Source organism: Balaenoptera borealis, assembly GCF_965194805.1.
Source record: "Balaenoptera borealis genome assembly, chromosome: 10".
Classification (NCBI taxonomy): domain Eukaryota; kingdom Metazoa; phylum Chordata; class Mammalia; order Artiodactyla; family Balaenopteridae; genus Balaenoptera; species Balaenoptera borealis.
The window spans coordinates 12,091,067-12,116,807 of record NC_138874.1 but is presented as its reverse complement, the minus strand read 5'-3'; the positions used below and the strand labels follow the sequence as shown (position 1 = coordinate 12,116,807).

The 25,741-nt window shown below is 47.5% G+C and overlaps 1 protein-coding gene across 5 annotated transcripts in view; it reads right to left on the bottom strand.

Annotated features, from left to right (window-relative positions):
• Window positions 1-25,741, bottom strand: part of PCNX2 (pecanex 2) — a 281,650-nt gene that overhangs the window by 15,096 nt on the left and 240,813 nt on the right. For 3 of the 5 annotated variants that reach the window (XM_082407550.1, XM_082407549.1, XM_082407552.1), the window contains 5 exons: window positions 24,056-24,309; window positions 16,294-16,527; window positions 13,426-13,538; window positions 12,125-12,268; window positions 203-347 (listed from right to left, as the gene is read on the bottom strand). In XM_082407550.1, coding sequence (XP_082263676.1) covers window positions 203-347; window positions 12,125-12,268; window positions 13,426-13,538; window positions 16,294-16,527; window positions 24,056-24,309 — 890 coding nt within the window. Of the gene's footprint in view, window positions 1-202; window positions 348-10,692; window positions 11,898-12,124; window positions 12,269-13,425; window positions 13,539-16,293; window positions 16,528-24,055; window positions 24,310-25,741 lie in introns of those variants that run through there. The other 2 variants (XM_082407553.1, XM_082407551.1) reach the window with 2 other exon arrangements.

The following is a 25,741-nucleotide window of genomic DNA, read 5'->3' as shown; positions in this document are numbered from 1 at the left end:
GCGGGAGATCACCACCTCCTAGGGGTCTTGAGGGCACATTGTCACGGACACGGTCAAGAATATGCAATGCCTCAACGCTTAGTTACTAAATCAGAAGCCCACTCATCAATGTCATGTCGAGGAAAGGGACTGCGTTTCTGAAAGGTCATTTTTTTCCCCTGATGCTTCAGGCTTATACTTTTTTTAAAAAAGGGATGTTTACCTGGTGCAGCTTCAGGGACATCCTGAGAGCTGGGGCGACAACTTTGTGCAGCAGGTCGATGTCTGCAAACACCCACTCATCTTGGGCTGTTATTCTGAAGTCACCTTTGAAGAGGGTGTGGAGGCCGTACAGGAAAGAATCCAGGCTGTGAAACAAAGTCGAGTTTGTTCGTTCATAAGGAGCAAAGGTGTTCAGGCACCTGTCACCCTGAGCTGGCCTGAGTCTCCCTTGTGTCACCTCAGGAGGGATTTTACTGTCTTTAGGCTGATCCAGCAGAGGTCCCACCGAACACCTGACACTGCAGACCGTATTCAGACCCTTGTGACAACTGCTGTAATGGTCACCTTCAGGAATAGCCACTGATGTTCTGGATCCCTGAGTGTGATGGTGGAGGTCCTGGTCAGAGCTGGCCTGCTACGTCCACAGGCAGAGTGAGTGCTGAGACACGGGGCCGTCTGGTCCAGGAGCCCTGGGGCCTCCACTTCTTGGGAGGGAGGCAGGGAGGCCGGGGGAAGAACCCAGGCCCTTCCACTGGTCGTCTCTGTGTTTCCAGATAGCGCTTTCGGACTATGTCACTCACAATAAAAATTGGATTCTCCCACCATACGGAGAGAAAACGACACCAAATGCAATCTCAAATTGGCCATTTACATTCTCAGAGAATATCCAGCTCCCAATCCCACCCTTTTTTTTAATGACTAGTGGATGAGGCACTATAGAGGGGATTAAAATGAATGATGGAAGGATTCCTCAGGTTGTCCAGGTTTTTATGTTTCTAGGTTTTTTGGCTCTCTTTCCCTTTCCTGCATGTAATTGAGCACTGCCTGGGTGGAGAGCAGAGAGGTGCCCGAGGGACATCTTTCACGGTCTGGGTCCTTTACTTTTTGGATCAACGCAGGGAGTGGGTTTGGGAAAGCGACTCACCCTGTATTATGAGGAGGGAAAGAATGGTCCTTCCTTCATTCGTTTCCTGGAGCTCCAGTGATACACTCAGTCACAGCCGCCTCTAAACACCCTGGCCTCTAACATCCCTGAGCGGAAGTGAGCAGCTGTACAAGAAACAGCATCCCTGACAGGGCTGAACGGGGACAGACGAGCAGGGACGTGTGTGTGGAAGAGACTCTCCGAGGATGGAGCTGAGAAGGATTTAATAAGCTGGCTCACCGAGCAAGACTTTGGATTCAGTGCAGTGCGCTAGACCCACATGTCAGGGAAATAGCTCCACTGTTGGCTGTCGGAGCACGTCGTCGCGAAACACCCCAGCATCATTAACCTCCTTCCAGAACTCCCTTGAGAGGGATGCCGGGGCTTGGAGTCAGAGCAGACTGCGGGAAACGGGAGCAGCCAGGGTCTAGGCAGGTGGGGCGGATGCTGTGGCCTCGAGGAGCCCAGAACCTTCCAGAAAGAGTCCAGGAGGCAGCCCTCCTGAACAGGCTCCCCCGACACAGAACAGAGACTTCCTGGAGCTGCCTGCAGTCCTGGGAGGGGAGGGGTGGACCGCAGAGCCAGGCTGGAGCAGTGCAGAGGCAGGGAGGGAAGCTTTGAAACGGTGCTAACTGCTGTCACCGAAAATGGTCCAAAATGCCCCTGTCATCAGATAGGGGCGAAGTACTGAAAAGAGGGGGTTAAACGTGGGTGGGTTTTTTTTCTGGAAAGGATTAGAAGCATGCCTCGCTGCTTGCACACAGGTGTAGAGAAATCGCTCCTCTTGATGTGGGGCTGGGGATGGTGGCAGAGGGAGATAGAGGGACCTGCCCAGATGCCCAGAGCGACACGGGCAGATGGAAGAGGAGAGCCGGAGAGTCAGCCCATCCTTTGCTCGGCGGCGTGTGAAAGCAACCACAGACCTGATTGCCCGGCTGGGAAAACGCCCTTCCACGGGACCTCACTGAGTGCTCGTGAGCCCATCCCAGGTCCCCAACGATAGATGTTCTACCGGTCCTTTCTATTTTCAGAGGAAAATGACACTTTGTGACGCTTACTGCTGTTCCATTAAAATGAGTCTCAATGCACAAATGAACATATCTATGAAACAGAAACAGAATCACGGACATAGAGAAGACTGGTGGTTGCCGAGGGGGAGGGGGGAGGGAAGGATTGGGAGTTTGGGATTAGCAGATGCAAACTGTGATATATAGGATGGATAAACAACAAGGTCCTACTGTAGAGCACAGGGAACTATATTCAGTATCCTGTGATAAACCATAATGGAAAAGAATATTAAAAAGAATGTATGTATATGTATAACTGAATCATTTTGCTGTACAGCAGAAATTAACACAACATTGTAAATCGATGACACTTCAATAAAAAAAAAGTTTTTTTTAAATGAGTCTCCATGTAGAAAACAAAGCCTGGGGTAGAATTCCACTAGATTGATGGTATTACCCCTAGCACCTTAAAGGTACAGGCATCCTAAAAGTAAGGGTGTTTCATGACCTGCCTTTTATCCTCAGGAGAATGAAGAGGAGGAAGGCAGAGATGTCACGAGCTGGGAGGCTTTGGAGGGAACAGCAGAGGTCTCCAGGTCGCCTGCAGCACATTTCTGACTTGGAGCATTATCGGGCTTCGTCTTGTTAAGACTCTACTGAGAGATGACAGGCTCCCACCCCCAGGCCAACAGCTGGAGTGGGGAAATAGGGTTACATCTGAGTCGATCAAGGTTGGCCTTCGTGGGGACTAGAACAGCCACCGCCTGGGCCCCTAGCGCTGCCTTTATTTACTAAGTTTTTAGCACGTGTGCAGTGCCATGTAAGACCGGGCTTATCTCGGTGCCGCGGTCTGGCTCTCTACATGTGGATGTAGAGATTGTCCCTGCACTGAGGACTGCTTGGCAACAAACTCTATAACGGGCCTTCTGTACTTCTTCTGCAGCACTCAACCCATGTTCCACGGAGTCAGGACTTGAATTATATGTCACCTTCATAACTGTGTGTGCATGTGCGTATGTGTGTATGTGTGTACACGAGCATAGGTGCACATTTGTGTGTGCATGTGTGTATGTGTGCATGTATGTATATTGTGCACATACATAGGTGCACATTTGTGTGTGTGCATGAGCATGGGTGCACATTTGTGTGTGTGCATGTGTGTATGTGTGTGCATTTACATGGGTGCACGTGTGTATGCTCACGCGTGTGTTGGAAAGGATGATCCAGCCTCCACCTCAGAGTGACTCTGCACCCCCAGCAGACACCAACAACCACCAAGCTGGGTCTTCGTGACACTCTGCTTGTAGTGACTCCTATTCTTTCTGGTTCCGACCCAGTTTCCTATTCTATGATGACATAACCACTGGCGTTGCGTACAGATGAGAGGCTGGAGCCATCAGTACTTAAGCACAGTCATTCATAACCTTCGTGGAAATGGCCATTTTCCAGCTTGAGGCTCAGGCTGTTGCTTGCAGTGCCAGCGGAAACTCTAGCCCCAGGTCCGCCTAAGGCTTATGCTTTAACGGGTCCCGCCCAATTCAGCATCCTCACCCATCACCTTTCACGGCAATGACAGCTTGAGGACGGCCAGTTGAAGCAAAGGTTGTTTTCACTCCTTGTATCGCATCTTTCTTTATCCACAGAGGAGTCCTCAGAGCTCTGTTCTAGCCAGACGTTGCTTACGCCCCTCGAAGCCCTACTTTTGTTCAAAATCACTGACCAACTCAGCCCAGTTTTCACCTGCACCCTCTCACTGGTTCTTGGCCCAAGGACATTTTGGCCCCCGGGGGACATCTGACAATATCTGGAGATATATTTTGGATGTCACAGCTGAAGGGGGTCATGCTCCTGGCACCCAGTGGGTAGAGGCCAGGCAGGAACGTCCAGGACAGTCCCCCCAACAAAGAACCACACAGCCTAAAACGTGAATAGTGCCACTACTGAGAAACCCTGCTCTTTCAGAAAGAAAAAGTAGCATTAAAGATAGAGATTTTAAGTTTTGGACAATGGGCATTATCTTGGGTCCAGCGTCAATGAATCTGAGGATTCAGGTGGAAACAAGTCTAATGCTGGGATAGTTTCTGCAGGACTCCCAGCGGACTCTCCAGAATGACTGATACATTCATTCGAGCTTATTTCCAAGCAGGTCTGTACACCACATATTTACAGATGCGCATCGTGAAGGGTCTTCTGCTGTAGCGCATCGCCACCCGTGGAGCGCTTGTAGAACATATGCAAACGATTAAGTGTGATTTGCAGGTTGGGTTGCCCATGCTCACTGATGAGTAATGGAGATTCTCAGAGAGCATGTGCTTGGTTATCTAAGTCAGTATCCTAGCTCAGAGAGCGTCTCCACCCCAGGGACGGCAGTGTGCTTCACGCATGCTTCATTCCTCCGTGGGATCCTGCAACCGTGCACCGGTTGCACGGTTAATCCCATCACCCGTAACCACACTCTGTGGTTAAAGGAGCTGGAAGTATGAAGATTAATGCGTGCAAGAGGCGATGGTCCCTGCTATCAGTATTCGACCATTGCTAAGGCACTTACTGATCATTCTCCAAAGGCAACTCCTGACAACTAATCTTTGATTTCTTTAAATACAAAGTATATTCTCTTTCGGTGAAAATAAATAACTAAATACATTCTGTATTTTTTCTGTGTGATGAATGAAAGATCCTCTTCATTGCTCTATTTCTCAACGTTGGTTCAGATGAAGGCTTTTTTGTGTGTGATTTCAATTTCTTCCGACTTTACAGAGGTGTAATTGACACAGTTGTAAGATATTTAAAGTGTACATCATGATGATGTGATATACATATAGATTGTGAAAGGCAGATTAAGGCCTTTGATTTGGGGGTTTAGGCTTCCTTTTAAAGAAGTTTTAAAATATAATTTTAAAAAAAAACTCAAGAGAAATAGGAATTTGTGAACTCCTAAAGGTGTGGCTTTGAAAGATTAATGTTTCATTTGTCTGATAAATGGAAGTTAGAGAAGTCTAATTATGATAAATATCAGGAAATATAGTAGTTTATATACGTGTGAGTATTGGAGATATCTGGATTATTCAAGGGCAACTCAGAATTTTAAATTACACGGATCTTGAACCAACTATATAAAACCTTAACACCTTAATAAACAATTTTTCAGTGAACAGATTTTTAAAAAAGCACCAGCTCTGAGCAACTAGAAGTGAGGCAGGAAGGTTGATACTTTAGATTTTTCTGGTGGTTTGTGCATTACTAAGCGCCTTCCATTCCATCAGCTTAGCTCATTCTCATGGATGCCTGTACAAGATACAGCATTATAACCCTTTCATATAAGAGGAAACAGGCCAGAAAGAGCTGCGAAAGAGGATGAGGCAGGTGGGAACAAATATTGAGCATCTCACGTCACACTGAAGGAGCATGGCAGCCTCCTGGCCACCTACCTCTCCAGGAAACACAGAGCTTCTTTAAAGTCAAGAAAGAACACTTGGGAAGAAAGCAATGGTCGCCCTCAAGTAGCTCCAAGGCTTTAATGTCCAAGTGCTGTAGGGACCAGCATATGGCAGCAAAGCTGGAGGGAAGGGAACCAGAAGCTCCAATCCTGAGCTCGAATCTTGGCTCTGATTCTTGCTGATTATCTGGGTAAATCTCTTGTCCTCACGATCATCGATTTTTTTCTGGGTCCATCCTTAGGATTGAGTGTGTCCAGGGGTACATGGAGGCTGGGGGAGAGGTTTGCTAAGAATCTCTTGACATGGGGGGCGGAGTGCGCGTGCGTGTGGTTGGAAAATAAAGGACACGTGTCAGTGTGGGGAGGGGACCAATACACCCCAGGGTCCAACATTGATTGTCCCCTGGGACCCATGCTTGAGTCTGAAAGGCACAGAAGACGTATCCAAGGGGTCTGGGCACTCAGAGCGCAGCGTGGTAGCCACTCCTAGAGGAAAGGGCGCTGGGCCAGCGGGAGAGGGCCAGGTGCCACCCCAGAAAGACGGCACAGGCCACACTGAACTTGGACGGCCATGATGCCCACGTCAGCACAACTCAGGCCAGGACAGTCAACAAAGGGAGCTGAAGTCGGTGAGGAGGAAACGGCAGGCACCGTGGGGTGGCCGAGCCACATGGATGGGGGCGATCTGAAGAATTCCTGGGGGCATATGGGACTAACTGTGACACAGTGTAGCAGTCAGGAGCAGGGGTCTAGAGCCTGGGCAGGACTCCGCCATGTCCAAACATCGCACAGATCCCAGCTCTGGGCTTTGGTTTATCCAGCTGTAAAACAGGGGCAGTAATAGCACCTACTTCATCCTCTTTCACGCCTCGAGAGAGGATGAAATGCATCTACTCGCTTCAAGCACTTAGCACTGTCCCCAGTACCCAGGGAGCACACCATCAACGTTCACCGTGATCGTTATTCTCATTGCCACTGAACTGGAACGTCGAGGCAACACAGGCTTCAGATATAAACCAAGGACGCTTATCTTGCAGAATCTCAGATAATCAATGGAGAGCAATCACGTGGTGAAAGGATCTCAGCCATGTGGTTCCAAATAAATGCCAGATAAATTGAGAAATAATATTTCCCAAGCGAGAACTAGCTAAAAGGCAAGATTCGGTGAAAAGCTTTTTAAAAATACATTTGCCCTCGTGGCGTTCAAGTGCTTCTGGGCCTCCATATCAACGGGATCAACTGCTATTATCTGGTGAAAGATGCTTCCCGAGGCTGGCCAGAATACCAGGAGCAAGCTGGCTGCAGAAGAAACGATCTCCTGGCAGCTGTTCAAAATCAAAACTAGATTTCCAGACCCGGCTCCCAGAGAGTCTAGCTGGCGATTTGTGATGGGGCCTGGGGCCCATATTCTGACTAAGCTGCCCGGGTGATTCTGAGGCGCTAGGGGTGATTCTGGGGACCAGAACACCCAGACATTTCAGAGAAGCAGGGGAGTGGGAGCTCGGCGTGGGACCCAGGGAGCCTGAGCAGGTTGGGCAAGGCTGGTCCTCAGGGCACTCCAGGGCAGGGTGCAAGGTGTTAGCTAGGTGATGGAGAGTGACGGAAATGACGCCCACCAGCACCCGGCCAGCAACGTGGAAAGAGACGGGAAAAAAAGGCACCTGGGGACTTCCCTGGTGGTCCAGTGGGTAAGACTCCGTGCTCCCAATGCTAGCGGCCCGGGTTCGATCCCCGGTCAGGGAACTAAGATCCCACACGCCGCAACTAAGACCTGGTGCGGCCATAATAAATAAATAAATATTTTTAAAAGAAAAAGAAAAAAAGGTGTCTGTCAGCGCTTCTGTCCCTTGAGAAAGTCCCGCCAGATCCCTGCCCCTCCGGCAAGTGGTCTAAGATTAATCAATGTACCTCCTTGTACAATCCAGGTGCTTCTCAATCCGGCGTGCTGGCACTCGGAACAAGTGAGTTTGGGCACAAGCGCTTCAGAGCTGAGTCTTGGTTTCCCGCAGCCCTCGGGCTCTCCTGGACGTGAGCCCCACTGGTTGCAAAGCCAGATTTTATGGGGCTTGTTTTTCTGGCTCAGGTCCCCCAGCTGGGGAGCCCAACGGGAGGCTCAGACCCCTCGCTCCTCAGGGGGGACCCCCTCGGTGGTGACTTCCCTCCCACTTGTGGGTCGTCATACTGGAGGTACAGGTTCTGACTGGACCGTGTCTCTGCCCCTCCTACCCTTCTCGATGTGGCTTTTTCTAATATTGCAGAAAATCTGTCCTGCTAGTCTTCAGGTCATTCTCAGGGATAGTTGTTCTATGTGACTTGGTAGGTTTGGTGGGATCGTGAGAACAGGTGACCTCAGAATCTTCCTACGCCACCATCTTGATCTGAGCTGGACGACTTGATTTTAATCCCTGGTTCAGGACCGTGCGTCATGTTTACTTTATTTCTCTTCTAGGTCCTGATTTCTGAGTTTCCAACCCCAGTCTGTCAGGCAGACCTCAGTCTTGTCTGCAAGAGGATTCACTACGACGTCTGGCCCTAGTTTGGGGTCTCATCTCCAGCAGAAGGTCGGCAGGGAAACTGAGATTATGTCCGGGATTCCTGAAGAATGCTATTTTCCTCAGTCCGCTGTGGGTGAGAGCAGTGTGGACATGGTAGATGTGACCCCAGACTATGACAGTGACCTTCTGCCACAAGGTCATCTGTCGGGGCTCTCAGCCTCCAGCACAGGACATCTAGGGCTGGATTGTTGGTCTGTCATTTTTCAAGCTTACATTTATCTTGACATGTTCTATTCTCTTAGAAGCCTAGTTACTCCAAGAGTCAGTAAAATTTCTTCTTCAAGCAAACATGTTGCTGCTGTGAATGCAGTCACCTTCTCACCTTTTATCTCTATAAATGGACTATCGGTCAGGATCCACTCATCACCTCTCATGTACTTGAAGACAGTCACCAAGCCATCTTTTAGCCCCTGCGGTCAGTGAAATTATTTTGACTTCCTCCTAAACATGCCTTTATATTTGTATGCTCTTGTTCAGTAGGAGACACAGTTCTACAAAGGGGATAGGCCCCAAACTCCAAATTAAAACCATTATCAGCGTTTGCTTGTCACATCCCTATTAACTCATTCTATCTCCGTAACATATGGACGTCTTATTTGAAGACATTTTACATACCTGTACTCTTTTGCTCACTTGCATTCAGCTTATCATTTAAGCTGATTCTAAATTTGCTCATCCTAATTTTTCATGTGTGTATTTTTCTTCCTTGAGAATAGCCTATCAAAGCTATGTCACTGCTATGAAGTCAAAATATTTCCCCGAGAAACCCATCAAATGAAGCAGAGCTTGTGACTTATGCTAGGCTGCTATATAAGACTTATCTGTGGAGTAAGTGCTCAAAAATCATCTGTTAGTCTTTAATACTAAATATGTGAGAATGACTTGTTAGGTCTCAGAAAGTACACTTAAGGGCATACTCCTGAGTTAAAATTATACTAGGATAAAGCACATGTGCGCACGCGTGTGCACACACGCGCGCGCACACACACACACACACACAGATAAGCCACTCCTACTGTGAACATAAATAAAACCATATTGAATAAAATATTAGCAAAGTGAATCCATCATTGCATAGACAGAATATATCGTGACCAAGTAGAGCTTATCTCAGAATTGTAAGGATGTTTTAATGAAGAAATCTATTAAAATAACCTAGTACATTAATAGACTTAAGAAGAATTTCATCTGAATGTGAGCCCTCAAACTTTGAAAGAATTCAACATCCTTTCCTGATGAAAGCTTTAGCAATCTAGGAAGAGAAGGACACTCCTAACGATGAAAATGGTCTAATAGAATCCTAAAACAAACCTTATTTTTTAACACTAAAATATGACGCTTGTTCCCCACTGATGTCTGGATTAATGTGAGGATGTTGTGTTAGACTGAATAATGGTCCCCCAACATGTCCATGTCCTTATCTCTGGAACCTGTGGTTATGTTACCTTACAGGGCACAAGGAATTTTGCAGATGTGATTAAATTGAGCATTTTGAGATGGGGAGATTTTCCTGGATTATCTGGGAGGGCCCAATGTAATCACAAGGATCCTCATAAGTAAAAGAAGGAAGTGGGTGAGGTAGAGTTTGGCAGAGAGAGACTGGAAAAGGCTACACTTTTGTCTGGGAAGATGGAGGAAGGGGTTGCTGGGATGCAGGCGGCCTCTAGAACAGGGGATGGATTCTCCCCTCAGAGTCTCCAGAAGGAATGCAGACACCTTGATTTTAGCCTAGTGAAACCTGTTTTGTACTTTTGATCTCCAGAACTGTACGACAACTAATTTATGCTGCTGTAAGCCACCGAATTTGTGGTAAGTTGTTATAGCAGCAATTGGAAACGAACACAGATGCCCACCTCCAACTGGAGGTCAGGGCCAACGGAACAGGAAAAAGAACTGAGGTATAAATATAGGAAAGAAAAAGGCAAAACTGTCATATTTGCAGATATGTCTTTCCAGCAGAAAATCAAATAGAATTAACTGAAATAATGTTTATAACAGAGTTCAGTAGAGGTGCCCAGGATGAAATTGATATAAAAAACCAAATACAGTAAGTCCTCTACATACAAACGAGTTCCATTCCAAGAGCACATTCGTTAAGTCCAATTTGTTCGTAAGCCCAACAAATTAGCCTAGGTACCCAACTAACACAATCGGCTATATAGTACTGTATTGTAATCGGTTTATAATACTTTCCACATAAATAATACATAAAAAACAAACACAGTGGGCTTCCCTGGTGGCACAGTGGTTGAGAATCTGCCTGCCAATGCAGGGGATACGGGTTCGAGCCCTGGTCTGGGAAGATCCCACATGCCGCGGAGCAACTGGGCCCGTGAGCCACAGCTACTGAGCCTGAGCGTCTGGAGCCTGTGCTCTGCAACAAGAGGCCGCGATAGTGAGAGGCCCGCGCACCGCGATGAAGAGTGGCCCCTGCTTGCCGCAACTGGAGAAAGCCCTCGCACAAAAACGAAGACCCAACACAGCCAAAAAAAATAAAATAAATAATAATAAAAAATGAAAACTGACATGTGCTATAAAAAACAAAACAAAACAAAACAAAACAAACACAGTACAGTAAAGTACACAAAAGCACAACCACTTGTAGAGGATGCACGCATGTGACAATGTACGCCAGACACGTGAACTAACTTACATGATTGGGCGTGCAAACGCACGTTCGCATCTTTGAAAGTTTGAAACTTGAAAGTTCGTATGTAGGGGACTGACTGTAACTTTCCTGTATACCAGCAGTAGCCAATTAGAAAATGTGACAGGAGAAAAAGGATTTTATTCATGATCACAATAAAACTATAAAATACCTAGAGACAAGTCCATTAAGGATTACAAATCTCCAAAAAAATGATAAACTATTATGGAAAGACATTTAAAAAACTGAATGATTACAAAGATACACCATATTATTGACTGATGTCCATTCTTTCCCCAAATTAATCTGTGAATTTAATATACTCTAAATCAAAATTCCAAATGAGGTTTTTATAAAATATGAGTCTAAATTTCACCTGAGGAGAAAATGAGGAGTAGCAGACCCACCATAAAGACAAGGGCACCTTGAAATACGGTACAGGACTGCTCAGTGGAGTGAATCAGCCCCAGATAATCAAATCTTTCCCTAGACTAGCAAGAGTATCATTCCCAGATTTATCTCATCACTATGTTTGCAACAAGCAGAGCCAACATGGAGTATGAGAAGCTGTTTGAAACAAAGAAAATCCCATCAAAACAAGGCTGATCAAAGCAGCTGCTGGGCATGGTACTTATTCAAGGAAAATATAAATAAAACAGACCAAGCTAGATACACCTGGATCAGGAATACTGGAACAAGTAACACAAAGAACAAGATCGAAGAAATCTGAAAATATGTTGTATGGGAATGGAAAGAGTGAAATCGTTGAAGCATCTTATTTGCAATTTGTAAAGAAAATTTCAAATTTATTAAAAAAAATAAAAATAAAAACTTCCCATTGATCCAACAAAAGATCATCTGCTTGGATGCTGTGAATATCTGAAGACTCATTTTGTGATGTGGAGTCCAGAATCTTCTGAAGCCCTTCTCAAAGAGTATTCCCTATTTACAGTACTATAGGGGACTGTTTCACAAAGCCCACGAAGGAGGCTTCTGCTAGACTTTCAATCATCAAATTCAGTCCCAGATGACCACAAAGGGAACTGCCCGGGTCTAGTGTGAGGCTGAGTCGGGTAGGAGGGAAGAGAGGGGCTAGAAGAAGGTCAGCTCCTCCCCAGAGTATTTCCTAGAACACAGATCAACACAATACTGTAATTGGTGAGCATTTCTCATCAGAAATCATTAAGTTCTGGGATGAAGAACTCATCATAAAGTTCTGGGATGTGGGTGCTGAAAGACTAGCTGTCACGAATTCTAACCACCTTGGTTCTCACCTTTTCCTCTTAGTGACTCAAGGCTATAGCCTCCAGAGAGGGATGGAGGGACTGCCAACCACACCACATCACCCCTTACCAATGCACACACGTCACGGAGGGCGCCTGTCCGTGGCTCGCCAACAGGAATGACTCAGAGCCATCCCCTGCAGGAAGGGCATTCGGAAACACCTTCGACAAGTCTCCCTGGACTTGCTTCCCCAATGGCCAGGCACTGTGACGGCTGTTAAACAAGCACACATGTGGGTTTTGCCCTTAAGCGGCTTGTCATCCCACCTAATAACCCCCAAACACACTCAAGTCGAGTATCAGAAGGACCCCTCTGCAGAGCACCGGATCAACAATACAACACAGACATCTTGAAGAAAGTCCAAGTAAAGGAGACACCACTACATAGACGCTCTTTCTTTTTCAGCTCCCTGGGTCTGTATGATTCTCAGCTGCATGTTGATGCACCCGGGAAGCCATCAAAAAGTCCCGATGCGTGGTCCACCCGCAGGGGTCGTGATGTGATCGCTCTGCCCTGGGGTAAGGCCTGGGCATCGGGATATTTACAAGCCCCTAGAGAGATTTTCATGTGCACCAATCAAGATGCCTCTGACGGACAGGCAGAATCCGGAACACCCGGTCCACAGTGCTAACTACCAAAGGGGCAGTCTGTGAAACGGCCACCAGCCGGGGCGATGAGGAGGCGACTGATGAAATTCACAAGAGCGGTTTCCCTGGAGAAGGAGGAGGTCGGGGCAAAGAGCACAGCTTCATTTGTGATGCCAGTTCAGGGGCTTGTTTGTGAAGGCAAGACCTCAGGGACCGAGGGTGAAGGAGGGTGAAAAGGGCCAGGAGAGAGTCTAAGACTAAACACAAAATTGTTTTGTTCTTTAAGAAGAGAAACTTGCAGAAAGAGAGTTTGAAAAAAACAGGAGAAGCAGCCTCCAATCATCAAAGCCCCACAGAGTCAGGGCAGGGCAGGGGCTGGAGTTAAAGCACAGAAGCGACAATTTTCTTTTGTGAAGGAAAACGGGGGAAGGGAACTAACGTTTTTTTGAGCATTAATTCTGCTAAATACCGGGCTAGGCGCTTTGTATGCATGATTTCATTTAATCTTCCCAGAAAATTTGCAAGGAAGCTTGTAACATAGAACACCCTATACCCAGCATTCCAGGGTTTTGACTGTTCCGTATTAATGCTGTTTCCACATCTAATTCTCCAGATCACCATGGTTAAAAAGTCTTCTCACAGGCCCAACATGATTTATTAGGGAGAGAACACTCTGGAAGAAGTAGGAGCAGTCTAACTTTAAAATAAAGAAAATGATGGACAAAAATCTGTCCAGCATATAAAATGCCCACTGGTGTCTGTGACAACTATTCCCCCAGGTACCTGATGGCCATGTTGTGAGCCGCGGTCCCCAGAGCTCTCCTACCCAGGATGCAGAGCGCGAAGGACAAAGTCACCAGAGGCGAGTCCTCGTCACTGTCTAGGTGCTTCGCGGGCTGGAAGAACAAGGATGTTAATTCAGCTTTCACGTGGGTTCCGGACCAACAGACAATCGTAAATGCAGAGGCTCTCCCTGTGTCACCCACGGTGGTCACCCGGGCCCCATTAAAGTGACTTGACGGATGGGAAACTCTGCTTCCTGAGTTTCTCTTGAGGTTGGACGTGGAAAAAAAATTTAAATGGGGAAACTACCTTAGGAAAATAAAGGGACTAACACGAGGCTGGCTGGCCTATTTCCCTGGAATTGTGAATATGGCACCTCGAGGTCAGGAAGATGGTGAGAGCCTGCAGTCAAAGGAACCGCCACCTAACCCTATTCAACGCCCACCTTAACCCTGTTCAACGCCCACCTTAACCCTGGGCATTGTCCACCTTAACCCTGGGCAACGCCCACCTTAAACCTGGGCAACGCCCACCTTCACCCTATTCAACGCCCACCTTAACCCTGTCCAATGCCCACCTTAACCCTGGGCGACGCCCACCTTAACCGTGTCCAATGCAGGGCACAGGCACACCAGCAGGGAGAGAAGAAGTATGGGAATCAAGTGCAAATGAGGGTTTTCTGTTGCCTCAACAATGAGAAGCCCACTGAGCTGACCATGACTCCAACAATTAAATGAAAGGGGTCATCCATAGCTTAAAAAGAGGGGCATGGGGAGATGCAGAAGGAATTTAAACTTAAAGTCTCTTTTGCAAGAAAAGTGAAATAATTTCACTTTTATGAGCCCGCTGAGGAAAGAGGAGTGCCACCATTGTGGGGATAGCCAGGAAAATCAGTAGATTCTCTGACTATTTCAGCCACCAGGAGAGGCTCAGCGAGGGTTAAGATCTCAGCACACATTCTTCTGGCTGCATCTGGAGGAAGCAGACTCTCCCACCTGTTTCCCATCACTCATGCAAAGGTCAAGGACCTGGGCTAGTGTCATAATTTGGTTTACTCTCTACAGGTCACACAACACACCTCATCAGCTGCTGAGAAGGCCATTTCAACTTGGATCTACCATTTCCTTCAAAAACACATTGCGAGAAGCTTTCCAAATCCCGAGAAGCAGAGACGACCGACCCCCTCCACATGCCTCCCTCCCCTTTCTCCTCCTTGTCTGCTTCCTTGTCTTCCTTTTCTAATCTGTCATTGTCCTTGGTTTCATTTCTAAGAGGCTGCTTTCATCTCCAGAAGTGTCCTCAGCACGTGAGCAACGATGTGTGCACACACACACACACACACAAACCTACAGGAGTAGCTTGGACCGTCTGATTGCTAAACAGAATGTGCTGGTCCACGATTCAATACGTTCAGCAAATCCTCTGCATTTCAGCAAAGATATACTCTGTACGGAAATCTCAAAAAGTAACTCTAAACAAAGAAGTGTCCAGAGTTTTAAAACCGTGAAGGAGGCTTAACACTGCACTGACTCTGAACACAGTAAAGAGGAAAATGTACCTTCGAGGCCCCTTCACTGGAGACATGGTATATGAATTCTTCCATTTCATTTTGCTTAATTGTTAAACAAACATTTATCCAAATACTAGTGTCCTGGGACTTCCCTGGTGGTGCAGTGGTTAAGAATCTGCCTGCCAATGCAGGGGACACAGGTTAGAGCCCTGGTCCGGGAAGATCCCACATGTCGCAGAACAACTAAGCCCGTGCACCACAACTACTGAGCCTGCGCTCTAGAGCCCGTGTGCCACAACTAGTGAGCCTGTGTGCCACAACTACTGAAGCCCGCGCACCTAGAGCCTGTGCTCCGCAACAAGAGAGGCCACCGCAATGAGAAGCCCACGCACTGCAACAAAGAGTAGCCCCCACTCGCCAAAACTAGAGAAAGCCCACATGTAGCAACGAAGACACAATGCAGCCAAAAATAAATAAAATAAATAAATTTATATATATTAAAAAAAAAAGCAAATACTAGTGTCCTTCCTCGCCTCTATTTCATTATAGTCTATAGTATAAGAAAGAGATTATTAGAGAAATGCAAATTAAAACTACAATGAGGTATCATCTCACACCAGTTAGAATGGGCATCATCAGAAAATCTACAAACAACAAATGCTGGAGAGGGTGTGGAGAAAAGGGAACCCTCTTGCACTGTTGGTGGGAATGTAAATTGATACAGCCACTATGGAGAACAGTATGGAGGTTCCTTAAAGAACTAAAAACAGAACTACCATATGACCCAGCAATCCCACTACTGGGCATATACCCAGAGAAAACCATAATTCAAAAAGACACATGCACCCCAAAGTTCATTGCAGCACTATTTACAATAGCCAGGACATGGAAGCAACCTAAATGCCCATCGACAGACGAATGGATAAAGAAGATGTGGTACATATACACAATGGAATATTACTCAGCCATAAAAAGGAATGAAATTGGGTCATTTGTAGAGACGTGGATGCATCTAGAGACTGTCATACAGAGTGAAGTAAGTCAGAAAGAGAAAAACAAATATCGTATATTAACGCATATATGTGGAACCTAGAAAAATGGTACAGATGAACCGGTTTGCATGGCAGAAACTGAGACACAGATGTAGAGAACAAACGTATGGATACCAAGGGGGGAAAGCGGCAGGGGGGAGGTGCTGTGATGAATTGGGAGATTGGGATTGACATGTATACACTAATATGTATAAAATGGATAACTAATAAGAACCTGCTGTGTAAAAAATAAATAGAATTAAATTTAAAAAAAAAGAAAGAGATGGTCTTTACAAGGCTCTCCTCAGCCCCACCTCCCCTACCTACCCCTTGCCTCTTCCGTGCGCAGTACTGAATCCACTCCAGATACACGTTGCAGTAGCTGGCTCGCGTGATCCCCTGGAGACACGGGACATAGTCGTCATCGATGTTCATGCTGAACATCGCAAGGTCGCGCTCAATGTAGTGCCACTTGGCAAAGGGCTGCAGGGACTTGAGAAGGGATTCGTTTTTGATCCAGGAGAACAGTTTCGGGGACGTCACCATATAGTATATTATACTCTGCCAAGAGAAAGCAAGACTTTGAGCCCTTATAGCCATTCCAAAGCCAGAAAGACTTTTTCAACTATATTTCATAAGGTAAATCAACATCAGGGAGGTATGAGACGTGAGATCCCCACAGGTGGTATCATCTGTATTTCCTGCTAGATTTAATGCACAGAACCCACTGGAGATGTTTTAAAATGTTCTCTCTTGAGACTCAGTGGAGGGAAGAGGGACGTGAGAAGAGGAGAATGTACCAGAACAGAATCTCCTTGGTGACAGAGAATGACAGCCAGCGCCATCCTTTCTGAGAGATGCACACAAAAGCATCATGGTTTCTTTAGGCTTCCTGGAGGCCAGGCTGGGCTGATGTTGCTTGGAGAGATCAGGGCACGTCCTCCTCCAGGGCCTCAGACAAAGAGTGTGTCATGAGCTAAAGCAACAAGGTACTTATGGAAAGTACTTATGATGTGAAATTGTTCACACACACACACACGTATACATAATCCTGGGTACCCAGACAGTGGACATCTGTGATGTCTTCAAAAATAACCCATGTGCCCTCCTACATCAGACATTCCACTTATGAATCCAACTGGGGAAAGTGCCACCCTCGGGCTTTATGATTCTGAGCTACAGATTTACTGAAAGCCATCTTACAGTTTTCGAATGAGTTCATCCTTCAAGAAGGCTAGCATCCAGCCTGGAGAAGTAAACATGTGACAGAGAAAAAGAAAAATCCAAGCCTGCTGTGGACACGTCAGGAACAGACGGTAGTATCTACGGAAAAGTCCCTTGCAACCTCACTCCGTTTTCGTTATCACAGGGAAAGGGAAGTGGCTGGTGCCACCGGGGCTGAGATGGGTCCGGGAACACAGCTTGCGTCCTATATGCAAACTGAGAGCGACGGGAGGGGCAGGGGCGGCGTTTGATGCAAAGAAGGCAGTAGCTCCTGCTCCCGTAGAATCCTACCCTTCACTGATGGCCTTCTCCGATTATAGAAGGCATTCTGGCCAAGCGAGAAGACAGAAAGTAACGCACACGGGATGAGCGTGAGCAGGGCTTAGGCGACGGAGGTGAGTGGGCAGAGGGGCCCTTTGCTGGGCAGCACCCCCCAGCTCCCCTCCTCTTCCTCCCTTTAGCCGGGACGTGAAATCCAGAGCGCCAAGGTCGGAGGTTGCTGAGGTGTCTGATTTCAGGTTAGTGCAGGAGTTTGAATGCTGAGCAGACAGACACAAGTGGTCTCTGGATTTGGGCAAAACCACGGCAGACGCCTGACTCAGCCTCCCTCTGCTGTCAGGACCGACGGCAGCCTGCATGCTGGAGACGGCTCATCTGTGGCTCATGGTGTGTGGTCTTCCTTCTTTGGGGCATAATCTCTATTAGGCTCCATCATCCACCTGACCCACAAGTAGGGGAGCGGAAGCATGAAGTCCACAGACAGTAAGCAAAATTCAGTAGTTCACATGTTTCCCCAAGCTCTGCAGCTCTGCATCCAAGCAGCACTGCTGGCCTTAGGAAACCCCTTCAGGGGAGGGAGGGAGGGAGAGAAGGAGGGAAGGAAAGAGGAAAGGAGGAAGAGGCCAGGGGAAGCTGAAAGCAGAGGGGCAAAAGACAGAGGCACTAATCATGGCCACTCTTCATCACCGTTTTGAGGTTTAAAATGAGATCATGCATATGAAGCACTTAGCACCTGGCCTGGCACATGGGACATGTGCAAAAATCTTAATAATCATCATCTCTTTGGCATCTATGACTTACCTACCCCGCAAGCTTGAGGTCCAGGGCGGGCAGCAATAGCAGAGCTCAGGAGAGGTTTCGAGCCGGGGATTCGGAAAGAGGAGACAGCTGAATCTCCCATGGTCACCAGAGTGCACATCTAATATTCATATACGTAAATCAAGACTCTGGAGGGTGTTTTATTTTCTACCAGCTGGCGGGGTAACTTAGAGCTTCCATGAGGTAGACGGTCTAAGTGCTCGGTCCAAAGTCACAAGCCAAAGAGGAAACGTGACCGCGATCAAAGGCACAGCTTCCCAGCTGACAATCACAAAGGCAAGAAAGAAATCTGGTCTGTCTAAACACCTGGCTCGAGCAAACATCTGGTCTAGTTTTTCCTCGATACATCCTAATCACGTGTACCAGACAGAAATAACAAACAAAAATGGAAAGCTGAGCGTTAACCTTTTCACTCGTTTCTAGGGAGGAATGAAAATAACCCCTCCACCGATGAAGTCAGAATAGTTAACAAGGACTTTGAATCCCAGAGGCTCAAACTCCCTCCTCTAGTTCTGGCAAAGTCTTGCAGCGCTGGCTTCTGAGTGGAACGCTTGGCTCTCCCTCGGTGTCAGTACCAACTCCTCTCACTGGGAGGAAACAGAACCACTCCAACTGGCTGCAAACCGTACCCCATTTCCCCTTTATTTAGGCAGAGATTCTGTCAATGAACGGTGTGAAATCCTTCAGAATCTGTCAGGATGAAACGGATCTCACACTAAGTCAAACTGCTAAGTCAGGATGGTGACACGAATTCACTGCATGGAACCTGATCCGTGTTGAAAGCAGGGCCTCTTCTGAATTAATTCACCATATCTGGTTCCTCTAGCAGGGACCCTCCTGGTCTCTCATTTTCATCGTAGATCAGCATATTCTCCCAGACAGCGCATTCTAGGAGGGGGACCTGGCAGGCAGGGCCACATCCCCGGGTGTTTCCACCGTATCCTGCAGGGCAGGTGATAAGCGTATCTCCTTTCGAAGAGTTGGGCAGAAACAATGGTGGCTGGGAAAGCAGGCCCTCACAGAAAGCTGATTTCTTGATGGCTAGAGGGTTTTAATCACTAATGAATGGAGGAGAGATGGACGAGGCACCAGGGAAAACCTCCAGTCGTCAGAAAGGCAATGATTTCAAATATATTCATAGAGGGTGGGGAGAACTGACCCAGTTTATTATGAGATTAATAAAAAAAAAATCCTTTTGTGCAAAGGAATTATTCCAAGCTTTTCTTTCTGTCCAATAAAAATAATAAAAAGAATGAAACCAAACCCCTGAAACTTGAAGCAATTCAGGGCTACAAAGGCAATTTCGTTCACTGGGTAGCCTAAGCCAAAGAAGAAAATATTCTTTTTTTTAAAATTTATTGGAGTATAATTGCTTTACAATGTTTCATTAGTTTCTGCTGTACAACGAAGTGAATCAGCTGTATGTATACATATATCCCTTCCTTCTTGGACCTCCCTCCCACCCACCCCATCCCACCCATCTAGGTCTTCACAGAGCACCGAGCTATAGCTCCCTGTGCTATACAGTGGATTGACATCTATTCATTTGGTTTTACCCTCAAGTGCTGTTTCTTCTGTCCTCATAGGCACTCAGCACTCCTGAAATTTCCTTGAACTAACTGTACCAGGGAGATGAGTACAGTTTCTGAGCTGCCGGTCCCCGAAGGGTAGGAAGGCACTGAGTGTGATGTTTAGACAAAGTCTCGTGTGAACGGGCCTTATTGGTGCTGATGTGAGTTACCAGGAGGTACCACGAGATCCATCTGTCCCCAAATCTCAGCCTCTCCTGAGCACTGATTCTGTTTCTACTGAGCACAAATGTCTGCAGTGGTCCCCAAGCCTAGCTGCATATCAAATCACCTAGGGAACTTATGTCAAAATATAGGTGTTTGGGGCACTCCCCAGGTGCACAGAATGGGAATTTCTGGGTAGGACGTGGCAATCTGCAATGATCTGGCTGGCTGGGGGATCCTGATGCCACAGGTCTGCCCGCTGGCTCCTGGGAATCGCCCGATGGGTCACAAACCACCGCCCTGTGCGTCTCTCCTGCCCCCCCCCCCAAGCTCTCATGTCGGCATCACTGCCCGCTCGTAGAAAACAGGGTCAATGGACTGTCTTCCCACAAGCCCACTGTCTCCCGGCGGACTCTGGGGGCCTCCCTCAGCCCTCCGCCACTCACACGTTATCCTGGGTTTGTTTATCAGATTGCAAACTGTCATTTTAGAAAACGTACAGGGAATCAGGAGGCGTGTTGCCAGGAGTTAGTGTCGCCGAGTCCAAGCTCCCTCTGCGCGCCGCACGACAGGCCAGTAAATCGGGAGACGAGGGGCTGAGGCAGGGAAGATGACTTTGTTCGGAAAGCCGGCAGACCGAGAAGATGGCAGACTAAAGTCTCGAAAGAACCATCTTATCGGGGTCTGGGTGCCAGTTTCTTTTATAGAACAGAGAGGCGGAGGGGGTGAGAAAGTAAAGTAAAAAGGCCATAAGTTTTGCCAATATCCCCTGGAATGGCCAGCCTCGGGCAGGTGATGTGTTAATTTCTTCTTTCTTGCAGCCGTCCACAGGTGCACAGGGGCTGGATGTTGCCCTGAACAAAGGCACTTTGGTTTAACCTTCAGGCAGAGGGGCAGGGTTCCCCGAGGCGGGCCATTGTGTATAGACTGTATCCTTTTAGTGAACCAAAGCAGCGGAAAGCAAAGGTTAAAGTAAAAGAAACAGATCCAACATGGAGTCTGATTTAGCTCTTCCCTGTAACGTTAGGAGAGGAGGAATGTGAAGGGACGGAGAGAGACATCAAAAAGGCAGGTCCTGGCATGGAGCTCCCCCCAGGCTTCTGGAAAAGCCAAGCGGGTGGACCCAGAGGGGGCACCTCAGCCCTTCGCTCTCCCCTCTCGCCCACTCACGGCGACCTGCTGGCCCCGTCACGTGAGGCCTGTCTGTCCACACGTCTGGACCATGGAAAAGCCGTCTATGGGGAGCTCCAGATTCACAGAGACGTGGCTCAATCTTGAACTCCATTCTCGCCACTAATGCCTGGAGCAGATCCTGCAGACTCTTGCCTACACCTGGATCTCGTCCGTCCAGACTGGATGGCTCAGATTCTGCATTACCTGCAACCTTCGTTCATCTAAAAACTACGGGCACCTCCATAGGGAAGTCATCACATTCAGGTCTGGGGGCCCACAGAGGGAGCAGGGAGTTGCCAGAAGGGAAAGAGAAAAGGTTTCAGAGGACGGGGAGGCAAATGGCAGCCTGGACCCCAGGGAGGATGTGAGGGGGAGCTGCCCTGGGAGCTCAGGTTGAAAGAGAAGCGCAGGAAGAGGGGGCTGGGATACAGCCATGCAAGGGCGGGGATGGGGAGGGCACACACGCATAGGAAAGGGTGGGGATGGAAAGCCCATCAGAAATAACAGCTGAGGGCTCTGCTGGCACACAGACAGCCTTGCCCTATTCTTCCAGTCTTTTTTATCGATGGCTGTTCAGCAGTTACTTGTGTTTTCGGTGTGCTCATGAGAGGAGGTGAGCTCAAGGTCCTTCTACTGTACCATCTTGAAGTGCCCCTTCTGTCCTGCCCTGTTCTTGAGGCACCAAGGAGACATGTGGCTCCAGGGCTCATCCATCTGGCCCATCTAGACTGCTGTCCCCAGCTGCCACCTCACAGTAAGCTCCCAGCCCTGGCACGGCTGCAGTCAGCCCCTGGATCTAGCCCCCCTGCAATGACCCCATCCTGTTGCCACCTAGAACTAAAGCGGGTCCTCAAGGGAACCTCTCCTTTGGGAGGGAGGCACCAGAGAGAGCTGGTTGCCATTTAACATCTGTTTTCTCCTTTTTCCATGACACACAATTTCTGTCTGGGTTCATGGCTGTCCAGAATACCCTTTCTAGATCCCCCTCGAAGCTGGCATATGACAATCTTCTGGCCAATGGGACACAGCTACAGCGTACTGTGGTAACTTTCAGGAACCTTCTCTTCTTTAAAAAAAAAAAAAAAAATCTATTTTATTTATTTATTTATTTATTTAGGCTGCACCGGGTCTTAGTTGCGGCATGCATGCAGGATTTTCATTGCTGCATGTGGGCTCTTAGTTGCGGCATGCATGCAGGATCTAGTTCCCTGACCAGGGATCGAACCTGGGCCCCCGTCATTGGGAGTGCAGACTCTTAACCACTGGACCACCAGGGAAGTCCCTCAGGAACCTTCTTAAGGAATAGCTTGTGCATGCCCTTGGCCTTCCCTTTCTGTGTCCCTCTCTCCATCCATTTAAGCCTTAAGATGGAGGAGACACTAAAAATGTTGGAGCTGGGAGCTGGAAGGAACCTTGGTCCCTGAGGACTTGGAGCAGAGCTTCATTTACGTGTGAGAGGAATACACTTCCTGCGTGTGTGTGCCACTGGGATCTCACGGCCCACTGCCAAGTCTAATACCAATTGATGGACCCAATTTCCCGAGAGTTGACTCTGTGAAAAACTACTTGGCTCTCAGACACAACGGTCAAGGGAACAAACATGGAGTCGCGAAGCAAAAGATCACAACTTCCTGATTCACTTCCCAAATCTTCCCCAATGTCTGTGAGGTTGGGCAAACATTTACCATTTTGTGTGAGGTTTGGATGTAAAGTTTTGCATCCCTCTAGCACACACGAAGGTGGGGAGCACGAACTGCTCAAGCTGTTTTAAATATTCTGCCACAGAACATCTCTGTCGCACTGACATTTCTTGTTGCAATAACCTTGCGGTGTAATCATCAGGAGTTCTTTAACCTTCTGATTTTCATAGTCTGAATTCTATTTCCTGAACAATTTAGCAGCTATTGCTGCAGACGCTGGGGCTCCCCCCAGGAGTTATTTCCAATTTCTAAATGTCCTCCTTTTTAGCTGATGGAAATTCCTGAAACTTCAGGGGCCCGTGTTATCTCTTCATTTTGTATTCCCTTATTTCTGCTGGACCACTTGTCTCAGCCTCAGCTGGCAGAGAGTTTGGGGTCTCAGGTGGATGGGCTTCTTCCTGGTGAATGGCATTAAAACGTGGGCCCCTCTGAGGACCATCCAGGGCTTTCGCCGTGCAAAGTGGTGCCTCAGAACAGGAGCCGTCACAGACACCCTCAGCCACGGACACCCTCGCCCGTCCCGCCGCCCCTTAGAAAACACTTTTCGCCCCTGTTATCGTGCTGCATCCTTGGTCAAGTCTCACATAAGTCTCCTCTAGGAGATTTATTCAAAACCAGCACACGTTCTGAGGCCGAATACAGGTTGAGCAGATGTAGGTACCGAGCAACTGAATAAATGTACTAGTCCCCATATGAGTAAGAAGAAAAGACTGTCATAGCTAATCCTGATTGGATCATTTAACTCTATTTTTGCATTTTTATCATGAGCTTAAAAAATTAACTCTGGTTCTAAAAGGTAGAAATTTGCAGAGCCTCTAAACTGATCCTTATCACTCGTAAAAACTGAGGTCTGGTCATACTTCCAGGATGTTTCCATTTGTCAAGCAACTCACGTGGTGTTAAAGTGGAGAAGAAGATCTAGGCAAGAAAACAGACTACCTCTTCGTGCCCAGGCTTAGGATATGACTTGGGGCATGCACGGCAGGCCAACCCAAAGCCCTCGAGGCTTCTTCACGAAACCGGTGGCTCCGAAACCTAGCTGAGCCTCTGATTCACAAGCTGTGGAGAAGCTTCCTAAGCTCTTTACACAGCTTTCCAGCAGCCTCTGGAACCAGCCCGGCATCATTACTCAGACAAAGGGTCTGGGACCCGGAGCAATACCTTGATGTAGTATCGGATGAGGATCCTTCGGAGGTCAAACACCTGTAGCATGCTGGCCGCGTTGTTGTCCGTGATGCTGTAGCCCTCCAGGATGTACTGCGCTCGCGCGATCTCCCAGGTGAGCCAGCGGAGGTTAAAGGCGGCATTGCAGGACAACAGGTGGAGTAGGTGACCTGGTTTGCAGCAGCAGCAGCCTCTGTCATCCTCATCGCCCTCTGTGATGGCTTCCACCTCCCTCTGCTGGCAGTAGGTCCCTGGCAGAGGAACAAACACGACGGCAGTTGTAAAGAGGTCGCAGGATAACCTTTGTTTCGAATGGATTTTCCCCTTGCCCTTATTGAGGGAAAGATGCTGAAGAGAGTCTAGAAATCAGGAGATTTGTGTAGTGCTTAGTTCAAACAAGTACCCCCAAATAAGCCACCAATCTTACAATCATTAATGCTTTTTTCTTTTTTTGGCCACGCGGCATGTGGGATCTTAGTTCCTGGACCAGGGCTCCAACCCACGCCCCCCTGCATTGGAAGCACGGAGTCTTAACCATTGGACCGCCAGGGAAGTCCCACAATCATTAATTCTCTTATTCATCCATATCCCTTCTGATTCTCATCTCCTCCTGGTTTTTTTTGTGTTAGAAGAGACACATTCTCATGGTGGTCATGGACACGAATGGCCAAAATGCAGGATGGTTATATCCTTGAGTTCTCCTTTCCAGAAACCTGCAGGTCATGGCAGAGCAGATAGGAGGCTAAAGAAGGTGGCAGGTGGAAAGGTCTGAGAGCAGCTAGGTGCACACTGAAGTGTTACCAGGAGGGGTGTCCTGGAACAGCTTCACAGCCTACGTGCACCACCTCACCTCACGTGACTGGGAGCACCGGGTGAGCTGAATACATTTCCAAAGGAGCGAGTTCTAAAAACACAGGATAACGGGCGTCAACAATCTTTGCTAAATGAGACACCATATCTTCTTTAATATTTTTGTTAATGATTTGAGGGGAAACGTATACAGTATGCTAATGACGTGAGATTACTGGTACCTCCTGGAACGCAGAGTTACGATCTAAGGACATCTTGCCAAACGGCTTTGGCAGCCTGAAACTAATACACTGAAAATTAGTAGAAATAAATGGAATGTCCTGCACCGTGGTTCAAAAAACCAGCTACACAGTTCATTAATATATAGTAGCATACTTAACAAATACTTTGGTAATTTCTTTGAACATACGAACCTGAAGTAGGATAACACTTGAAAACTGAATGTGATCTTGATACCATCAAAACAAAGGGATAGCAAGAGTCAGAATATACCTCGTTTTACTCCTTCGGATGCTACACATAAAGGGTTACTGATAAAATGAAATAAAACTAGATGATTTGGGCAAGTTACACTTTCTCCATTAAAAAAATATAATAGTACTGATTTGAACAAGATCATACAGATTGTTAGTTACATATCAAGAAAACTACAGGGTTGTAAAATAACTCAAATTATGTTACTGAAGAATGACTAAAAGATCCAGGGACTTTGACTTTGCATAAAAGAAGACTTTGGGGGAGACAATGGTCGTCTTCAACAACTATCTGAAGGGCTATTGTGGAAATGTGAACTTGATATTCTCTGTAGTCCCAGAGGGCATTATTATGACCAAAGGGAAAAAGCTTCAGGGCATAGTGTTTACTATAACAAAG